We start from the raw sequence: 10,933 nt of genomic DNA, 5'->3' as shown, positions 1-10,933 counted from the left end.
GCTCTATTGTACTCATTCGTGCATTTCGGTATGTTGTGATCACTTGTTGGACTACTTGACTCGTGCAAGTTAAAAGTTACATGTTTGCAAGTGAAGTTCCGGATTCCTTTTATGGTGTCGCGTGCATGGGTGTCGATCGTTGCATTACTGTTATATATATACTCGTATGTATATATATATATATATATATATATATATATATATATATATATATATATATATATATATATATATATATATATATATATATATATATATGTATATATATATATATATATATATATAGAGAGAGAGAGAGAGAGAGAGAGAGAGAGAGAGAGAGAGAGAGAGAGAGAGAGAGAGAGAGAGAGAGAGAGAGAGAGAGAGCTGGTTTCAACCTATCCATTGGACTTGGACTACACGCATATTGAACTTTTATCATACGTTTATATAATCCTCAGCTTATGGAACGCGCAGAAATAACCAGGCACCATGTCAATATAGCGAGTTTTGACAACCTGATGCGAGCACTTGTATGCTGACTCTTACAGCTTACAGTTTCCTTCACTAATATGTATTATTCGCATTTGAACTTTTCCTTCTTAGCCAAAGCCAATCATAGAATTTCCCCAGGCTCATCAAGGTTGTTACTCTCCTCAATTCCTTGTGATTTCTGGGTGTCACTCAGCTGAAGATGCCACTGAATGGTACCTGATGAACTGATAAGACATCATGCAGGATGCAATAACACACTAGGCATTCAAGAACCAGACCTCCAGAAAACATTTTCAGCAACGGAAGGACTATTGGGTTAGATAACAGACTCGACTTACGAGTACTATAGGGTTGCCATATATGAACTATCAAAATTCCGGACACCTTCACTAACACCTGATTATGGTCCTGATATGATATTGGAAAACATGTAAATTAATTAAAAGAAACTCAACTTATTTACCTTTACATATGGCTGATAATCTTGAATTCCGTTTTTCCACTTAACTTAGTTGCTGTCTTCTAATTCTTCTTCAACCACTGCGTGTGTTGCTTGATGTGCCGATGCATATTTTTCTGTAGATCTTATATTTTTAAGTAGTTCCTTGTTGAACTTTAAAAAGTTGAAGTCAACGCAAGAGGTCTCTGGGTAGTTGTACTGTACAGTCAGAATACCTTTCATTGTATCAACACTCAGCTTGTTCCTTTCCTTCGTCCACTGACTTTGCATCAGCGAAAAGACTCGCTCCACATTAGCATTGTGGGATGTTACAGCAAAAAAGAATTGTGCAATTCTGAGCAGTTCTGAGTGGCATTCAATATTCTTTGATGCTTCAAAGTATCTGGTCCATTTTTTATGTGCTGGTAATTTACTGAAGTCCTCATCATTCTTGTTCCTTTCTACAAACTGCCTCAAGTTACAAACTTGATCAAAGCACTTTACATCATCAAGCTCTATTCCCTTGTCTATCAAGTATACAACACAAGGTTCCACATCAGTCCAGTTTGGCATTTCACTCAAGACCATCCACTTGAAACAAGAGAACTCTTCCAGTGGTTTCATCCACTTAGCTAAGTACTCTGAGCATCTGTTGTACAGGTTAACTACTTCAACACAGAACCTGTTACACTCTTCTTTTCCTTCTGTGCGCTTCTGAGCAATTATTCCTTTAACTTTTAAAGACATGAAATGCTGGTTCTTTCTTTCTTCAAGTACTTTACACACAGACTCCAACTACAACAGAGTTACTTTCCTTTTCAATTGTTTGAATGTGTGTGTGAAATACAGCCATTAAAGAGTGCATGTGACAGAGGTAAATCTCACTCATTTCATTTTCAAAGAATTTTTTTATTAGTTGGTGGTTGCTCTTGTGAAAGAAAGAAGGACTTAAGAGCAGGAAACATCTCTATCAGCCTTGTGATGCCAGGAAATAGTGACAGCCAACGACTCCTACTATGAGAGAGAAGTTTCCTGTACTCAGCCTCAGCAAATTCACAATACTCCTTTAGTTTTTTAGAGCGAACTGTGTAGACATGAAAATACTGATAAATCTTATTGATAATATTTTCAATATCAATATCCATTCTTTCTGCTCCATTATGAACACAGTTATTCAGAATATGTGCTGGGCAACCTACTCCAATCAATGACTTTTCCAACATCTTCAGATTTGCAAACACATTATTCCCTTCTTCGTTACGCTCGAGTCCTCCAAGCATTGTATTGCAGTTGTCACCTGTAAATGCCACACACTTTTTAGTAAGCCCATGTTTATCTAAGGTTTCTTTCACATATTTGGCAATAGTGTCTGTAGTCTCATTTGGGGTGTTCTTAAACTCAATCAGTTTTGACTGTAAACCACCATTCTTCCAAAGTACTGAATAATTACAGGAAACAGCTTTAATGCATCGTGATTACTACCATCTGTAGGAATTCTACAGTATACTATATTTTCTTTTAGGCTTTTTAAGGCAACATCAACAGAATGAGGTGCAAGCACAGCTTTTTATATAGTAGCTGCTGTCTTTGTTCGAGCACTAGAAAACTTTCTTGCCTCCTCAGAATCAGGAAAAGTTTTTTTTTTTTTTTCAGCAAGACAGATGAACAATCCATGGATAAGAAACTACCATGATATTTGACAGTGTGAAATGCATAAGCACCTTCTGCAGCACTAACATCTTCAGCTTCACTTCCTGGTTTAACAAAATAATGTCATCTTCATTGATGAACCCTCTTCTTGCACTGCTCTCTTATGTTTCTCAGAGCTCACATGTGACTGTAAGTCATTAATGCCAAACTAATCCCTATCAGAGCTGGTGAAAGACTGGGGCGCGAGCGCAACGTCAAGTAAGGCGGCGTTGGGAAGGCTGCGAGCACCGACTTCATACAGGACCCATACACGTCAGAGTCTTGACCGAAACCAAACCAAAGCAGCTGCCACTCGGTGAACCTCTCTCTCTCTCTCTCTCTCTCTCATCATTTCAACACAAGGAAATTTAATAAATGTGATTTTTTTAACAGTTAGTAATGATGGAAGGTGAAATTCCGGACATTTGAGGGATTTTCAAAAATCCCCCCGGACGCAGATTTCGTTATCTGATTTCCGGATATGTCCGGGAAATCCGGACGTATGGCAACCCTAATAGACTTACTATTGACTAATTCCCATCTAGCAGTTTCTAGACAGGGTCTCAGTGCCCTTCTGAATTCTGCCCATACTGTTCTATCTCCAACCAAAGGAATATGTCGTCTCAAGCATTCCCTGCATCTCCTTCCCTCACAAGGAAGTTGGGAGAAGTCAAATGAATTTTTCCCTTGGCCTAGGATCAGCTTTTGAGCACACCTGTGCAGATACCAATAAGTATATTTTACAATATAACTATGCATGCCGATTTGTACTTTGGTTTTATTATTCACTTTGGACAAACTGAATGTTACCCTTGCAATGGAGGTCGTGAAGATGAAAAGAGGGAGAAGGTAGGAGAGTGAGTCGTGAGGGTGGAGCCCACTATGTTTGCTAAAAAGATGCTGACCTATAAGATAGGGCCATAATAAAATCCTTGTGGTGGTCAGGTGTTGTGGTGCTCGCAACATTCCTAACAGCAGAAGGGAGATTGCCATCACCACACACAGACCTGCATTCTACACCAGTCACCCACACTCATTCACAAAGCGTCCAGTTCCTGAATGTACAATAGATCATGTGCAGTAGGCAAAGCATAATGACATTTATAATGAGTAGCTGAAACTAATGGTACAAATGTGAAGGCAAAACAAAACAATATGTTTATGGTGTTAAGTGTTCAATTTATATGATTACAGGCTTGACCACTCAGAATAAACTGTACCATGTGCAGCATGGCACACTCATTACACTTATTACACCGAGCAGCGCCATCAGGCTGCCACACTGAACATGGCAAACATTTCGGAGGGATAAAAAATTAAAGTTTAGCAATTACATTTTATTCAACTCATTAACAAATATTGTGTCTTCATAAGTAATTTTAGTATGATAATGGAAAATCTCTTAAATATAAGAAAACATAAATCAGAAAGGACTTAGAGGACTTATTTGGCTGTCAGTAGTATATTACCTATCATTTTTAGTATCTGTAATGTTCTGGCTTATAAGGTCCATCAGCTGGAAGACCCAAGTACTCAGACTGCACAGCAGTCAACTTAGTTAGCTTGACACCCAGATGCTCCAGGTGAAGACTTGCTACTTCCTCATCCAATTTCTTGGGCAGGAAGTGCACACCAATGGCATACTGGCCAGGCTTGGTCCACAATTCAATCTGGGCCAGGACCTGGTTGGTGAAGGAGTTGGACATGACAAAGGATGGGTGGCCCATGGCACAGCCCAGGTTCACCAATCGACCTTCTGCCAGCAGGATGACATGGTTGCCAGACTTGAGGAGGTAGCGGTCCACCTGTGGCTTGATGTTCACTTTCTCCACACAGTTTTCATCCAACCACTTAACATCAATCTCAATGTCAAAGTGGCCAATGTTGCAGACGATGGAATCATCTCTCATGGTATTGAAGTGGTCACCAGTGATGATGTCACGGCAACCAGTGGTGGTGACAAAGATAGAGGCACCCTGCTTGATGGCGTCTTCCATTGTGGTAACCTGTATGTTAAATTAAGTATGTTTAGAGTTGCTAAAAGGCAGGTAGACGGAAATTAGTAGTTACGTGGCAGAGGAGCAACTGTGATCCTCTCTTATTCCTCTATCTAATTATAATAGAAAATAACATTTCTAACCCAAAGAGAAAACCATCTAACCTCCTAATCTTTCTTACCTCATAATGGAGAGTAGAAAGTTGGTTAAATAAAGTTAAATCGATTTAAGAAAAGCCCCACTCCATAACATTTCAAGAAAATAATGCTGCTGACATTTGACATCCCACCTAACATCTTGTCTCACCAGAACTTTTAAGTATGAGTCAATTTCTTTGCATAAACTAACATATGGCTCAGATTCCTCCTACAAATTTACTTCAAGACATCACATGCCTCTTCAAGATATACAAGTCAAAACAACACAAAGGCAATAAATAATTACCTGGTACCCTTCGCAAGCTGCCTGCAAAGCATTGATGGGGTCAATCTCTGTAATGAGGACTCGGGCGCCAAATGCACGCAATGACTGAGCAGAGCCTTTGCCTACATCTCCATAGCCCGCCACAACACAGGTCTTGCCCGCCAGCATGATGTCAGTGGCCCGCTTGATGCCGTCTGTGAGGGACTCCCTGCACCCATACAAGTTGTCAAATTTGCTCTGCGGAAAAGGATGCTTATTGAGGATATGCCATAACAAACAAGCAAATAAATAAATAAATAAATAAATAAATAAATAAATATATATATATATATATATATATATATATATATATATATATATATATATATATATATATATATATATATATATATGAACTGATGTTTCCTGAAATTCAATAAATACACCAGAAATTAAACCAAATATCAAGAAAGAATTAATCTGTCATGCTATTTCCAACTTTTTTTTTTTTTTTTTTCAAACTTCTGGTGTTTGGGAACAACAGCCAAAAAAGGATTATCTTTAAGATTCTATTAAGCACATCACAGCATCAGGTGCGTGGCTAGCATGCATAAATTTTAAATATCCAACAGTAGATATTGATCTGATAGCACAAAGCTCCCAGTAAATTAGTGATGCACCCAAACCACACACAGCATAGGCGGGGCATAGCTGTAAACTGATGAAGCACCACTGTAATTTGGAGAGACCCAAATTTTTTTCATTACATATGTTGATGGAAAAATTGCTTAAGACAAATTTCATCTATCAAAAGACTTGTACATGTATTAGATCTTCATTGGATGTAAGACTGAAGATCTTCTGTTCCTTAATTGACCTCTTATCTCCACTCATTTTGGCATAAAACAAAAGTCTTCCCACTCTATTCACCTTCTCCTCTTACATCTACAATACTTCATTCTTCCTCCACAGCCACACTTTGTCTGTATACCTCTTTGCAGATGTAATACACTTCTCCACTCTACCCATCAGCATACAAGCCAGGGGGACAGGGGTAGGGGGCTTTCATAACACCCTTTCTGGCAGGTTAAACACTGAATAACAGCTGAAATTACCCCACTCAGATTCTGGCAGAAGTGGAAGAAATTTGGCCAGAAATTGGAGAAATTCTGGTAAGTGGTATTTGCTATGCAAGGGGACATCAGATAGGTGGATGAATTCCCAACTACCATTCATCTTACTGACACAACAAACCACTTGTACATTTCCCATTTCAACAACTACCATTCTTTTCTCTAACACCACAATCATACTCTTTCGCTGCATGCTCACTTGCAAACTTAAAGACTCGTTCTGTGAGTGTGTGTGTGTGTGTGTGTGTGTGTGTGTGTGTGTGTGTGTGTGTGTGTGTGTGTGTGTGTGTGTGTGTGTGTGTGTGTGTGTGTGTCTCAACATGTGCCAAAGCTCACCTTTGTGACAGAATCATTGACGTTAAATGATGGAACCTTCAATTTGCCTTCACGCATCATCTTGAACAGGTTGTGGACACCAGTGGTGGTCTCCTCTGAGATGCCCTTGATACCAGGCAGCAGGTGAGTGTATTTCTCGTGTACCAAGTTGGTCAGGTCACCTCCGTCATCGAGGATCATGTTCAGTGGCTGTAAAGTGCATTTTTTAAATTTTATTTTCTTTAAGAGATAGCATTTTATTCATTTTTTATCTCTTGATATCTAATTAAAAGTTTATTTGATACAAGTCTATTTAAGGCACTACTAAATTTTTTTTAAATAACTAAGAGGATGAAATAAAATAGAAAGAAACTCCTGCCCAGCAACTCAATTACATAAACTTCAGGTACAGGTTTCCCAAATTCCAAAAACACAGATTATAACAGTGTATATCTGTATGCACAGCGTTTCACTCCAATGTATTTTATTTCTGACTTCTCAGTTACCTTGTTATCAGGGAATATGATGGTCTGCTCAATGCACCAGATGTACTCCTCATCTGTCTCACCCTTCCATGCATACACAGGGATCCCTGCCTTGGCAATGGCTGCTGCTGCATGGTCCTGTGTGCTGAAGATGTTGCAGGAAGACCACTGGACTTCTGCACCAAGCTCAATCTGCATAGATCATATCATAGGGTTGCCATATATGAACTATCAAAATTCTGGACACCTTCACTAACACCTGATTATGGTCCTGATATGATTCTGGAAAACATGTAAATTAATTAAAAGAAACAACTTATTTACCTTTGCATATGGCTGATAATAAAATAATGTGTCATCTTCATTGATGAACCCTCTTCTTGCACTGCTCTCTTATGTTTCTCAGAGCTCACATGTGACTGTAAGTCATTAATGCCTTTATGTACCAACGAGACAAATGTTCCTGGTTTACACACCAAACACTCGGCTTCCCATTCATCCCTGCCTTTTTTGAAGCACGGGAGTTTGTTCTGCATCTCTGCAGTGAATTTACACTTTCGTTTGGGCATCTTGACAAGAACAAGTAATAGTTGTAATGACGAGGTCACAAGGCCGCAAACAGTAATCCAAACTGACCCCTATCAGAGCTGGTGAAAGACTGGGGCACGAGCACGACATCAAGTGAGGCGGCGTTGGGAAGGCTGCGAGCACCAACTTCATACAGGACCCATACACATCAGAGTCTTGACCGAAACCAAACCAAAGCAGCTGCCACTCGGTGAACCTCTCTCTCTCTCTCTCTCTCTCTCTCTCTCTCTCTCTCTCTCTCTCTCTCTCTCTCTCTCTCTCTCCCATCATTTCAACACAAGGAAATTTAATAAATGTGATTTTTTAACAGTTAGTAATGATGGAAGGTGAAATTCCGGACATTTGAGGGATTTTCAAAAATCCCCCCGGACGCAGATTTCGTTATCTGATTTACGGATATGTCCAGGAAAATCCGGACGTATGGCAACCCTATCACATCATCCCTCACTAACTTTGCCAGTATGGTAAACAAGATCAGAGGATGTTACTTAGTAGGAAACATCTTTAGCTTCTACAAAACATAACTCTGTTCAAATCCACTTCATGTATCAATCTCATATCTTAAGCATCCTTGTATAAGTATGGAAAATTTTGCTGTGGAGATTACTTGGAAGATTACAAGTGTCCTTCATTTTATCTACTATCTAAGCTACTTTATGGGAGGATACCTTAGCTTATGTAAAACACACCTCACTCAAATTTACTGTATGCATCAACCTCATACCTTAAGCATTATTGAATAAGCATGAAAGATTGTACTAGGGATATTATGAAATAGTGCCCTTCATTTTATCAATAGTTTTTATCTATAAATCTTATATAATGCCTCCAGATCTTGAATATGGTTGTGACATTCATTACATCATAATATACATGCAACTTAAGTCAATAAAATAAAGTGAATGGCCCTGTTATGCTGTGGAAAAATAACATAAATGCCACATAATAATGCAACCATAACTTCATGATACTTTTTACTTAATTTTTGTTGCCCTGTGACAGACTCCCTCTTACATAACGAAAAAGAAACAAAAAAGGCTTACCAGTGTCTCAATGAGGACTGCTGTCTGGATGGTCATGTGAAGGCAGCCAGCCACTCGTGCTCCCTTCAGTGGCTTGGTCTCTCCATACTTCTTGCGGAGACTCATCAGACCAGGCATCTCCTTCTCTGCCATTATAATCTCCTTCCGGCCAAAGTCAGCCAGGTTGATATCGGCTGGAAGGTGAATGGTTTAATTGGTTTCACTATTGTTCACTGTTGTCAAGTTCTAAATCAAATAAATGGTGCAGAGACCATACACAATTTAGTATCTCTGCATATCAAAAATTAATTATGCGATAATCGGGGGCAATGAATTACCATCTCATCATATTTAGAATTATCATATCTTGCGCAAGAAATTCATCACCCTTTGGATGTCGCAACTGTCATTTATTATTCAACAATTCGGTAAGGAGGTGTGTGACCGTTTAATGCTTGGAAATGTCACGTTAAAGTCGGACTTCACTCACCTAAAACATTAGGTATATACTCCAGACCTTTCGAAAACATCCAGTTGGTGACATCACGACCTTACTTGCCGGTACAAATCTGCCTTATCTATGCCTGGACGTTACAAACTCGGAACATTATCTCCCATGATGACTAGCACTGCTGTTACAGATAAAAATACCTTTCTTGTAACACTATTCCCCACCACCACCACTCAATACCTCCCGCCGAGACGCCGCCACCCCCAGCACGGCGCCGCTCGCATGTTTGATTCGTCTGCTCACTTACGTCAGTTCACAAAGGAATACTGAACAGATACCGGGTACAATACCCACGTCCTTACCGGATGACATAAATATTATAATAACGACACATGAGTATCAGCATAAATTATCCAATGTGGCTTCCTCGACCCTCAGTCTCCCGGTAGTGGCATTCAACGTGGCACTACGTAACACAACGACACTCACCCACTTTGTAGGCGGGTTTGGAGCTCATCTTGGCGGCGGCGTTACTGGTTACCACAACTGCTGCAGGAAGGGGACAACTACCTCCTCGCCTCACGACTGGCAGTAAACAGGGAAGCGGCCAGCGTGTCTGCTGGCTTTATAGGGCCGCTCTTGACAGTTACCAGTTAGGCAAGAGTTCCAAGAGTTTCTACTTCGTATTTTTGTTTCCGTGTGGCACTCGCTTAAATGATTCAGCTGCACTCGTGTATCTTGTTTGGTCTCTCAGTTAAGGCCCTCAGGCTTTGTAACATGTAAATTAATGTCTCCTTGTGCTTGTCTCTATCGCAGGTTCTGACCAGGGCCATCTTTCTACTTTGGCACCGTCAGACAGCGCCATAAAAATTATACGAACATATGATAGCAGAGCGGCACTGTTAGGTTGCCTGTTTTGTCAGATATATAATCGTGTTCTTTTGTAATTATAATGAAGAGTCACTATAACGTATGGACATTTTATTTACTCTTCCACATTATACTTAAGAGGCGTAATAAATGTCTATCTAGTCTAATGAAGGTGAAAATGCTTAAACCGTCTCATTCGTACAATTAAAGCCGATGAAAAAATTCAGAGAACACACCATCGTAAATTATTTAAGCTAAAGCCTTGTAAGTCTGTCTCCCAAAGATAGACTCGAGCCTGTTTGAGTTTAGTGTTATCTCAATAGAATAGATACAATAAAAAGTAGTTTTTTTTTTTTTTTGTGCCTGATAATTATATATAATCCCATATGATAAACCCGACTTTTGTAAGTCCTCAAAAATGTGCACACACACTTCGTACTCATCATAATCTATAATCTGCTATCTATCTTCACTAATGTGCCCACCAGTTAAAACCAGATGTAAAGAGATAAGAATCCTAGCATTGCTTCACCGTGACTTCATACAAAACGTCACAACACTATCGTGTATCGAGGGTGTGTCCGCGTGTGTTTGCCTGTAGGGGGTACTCTCTCTCTCTCTCTCTCTCTCTCTCTCTCTCTGCAGGAAAAATATGCTTACCACATGTATAGAAATTACATATGTTGAATCATCTGGCTCAACTACTCAAGCGAACCAAGTTTTGATAGAAAAAAAAAATCACTGAATAACAATTCTTAATAGGTTCAGCATACAGTATATATATTAACTGTATGCTGAACTTATTGCACAACATTTGCTGCACAACAGTCATATACACATACACTGGACTATCAAGCAATAAATTATATGCACTCAAACCCATCAATCAATGAATACGTACTTAAATACAGAGTCTGCCTGTGGCCAGTGCTCTGTGTAGTTCATATTTATGTCATATATGTGTGCAACAAATTTTACTAGTTAAAGGTGCAGTATGTGGCATCTTTTTTTTTTTTTTTATGTAGGAAGGACACTGGCCAAGGGCAACAAAAATCTAATAAAAAAAAT

At 39.4% G+C, this 10,933-nt stretch overlaps 1 protein-coding gene across 1 annotated transcript; it reads right to left on the bottom strand.

Annotated features, from left to right (window-relative positions):
* Window positions 1-3,924: 3,924 nt before the first annotated feature.
* Window positions 3,925-9,652, bottom strand: LOC135111226 (adenosylhomocysteinase-like). Its single transcript, XM_064024364.1, has 6 exons — window positions 9,485-9,652; window positions 8,566-8,738; window positions 6,956-7,126; window positions 6,471-6,659; window positions 5,044-5,259; window positions 3,925-4,608 (listed from the first exon to the last, which is right to left on the bottom strand). Exons 1-6 carry the CDS (start codon window positions 9,510-9,512, stop codon window positions 4,081-4,083), a joined length of 1,305 nt encoding a protein of 434 aa, XP_063880434.1. The 5' UTR covers window positions 9,513-9,652; the 3' UTR covers window positions 3,925-4,080.
* Window positions 9,653-10,933: the final 1,281 nt, after the last annotated feature.

This window comes from Scylla paramamosain, chromosome 21, assembly GCF_035594125.1.
Source record: "Scylla paramamosain isolate STU-SP2022 chromosome 21, ASM3559412v1, whole genome shotgun sequence".
Lineage (NCBI taxonomy): Eukaryota > Metazoa > Arthropoda > Malacostraca > Decapoda > Portunidae > Scylla > Scylla paramamosain.
This window is presented reverse-complemented; position numbering and strand designations above follow the sequence as displayed.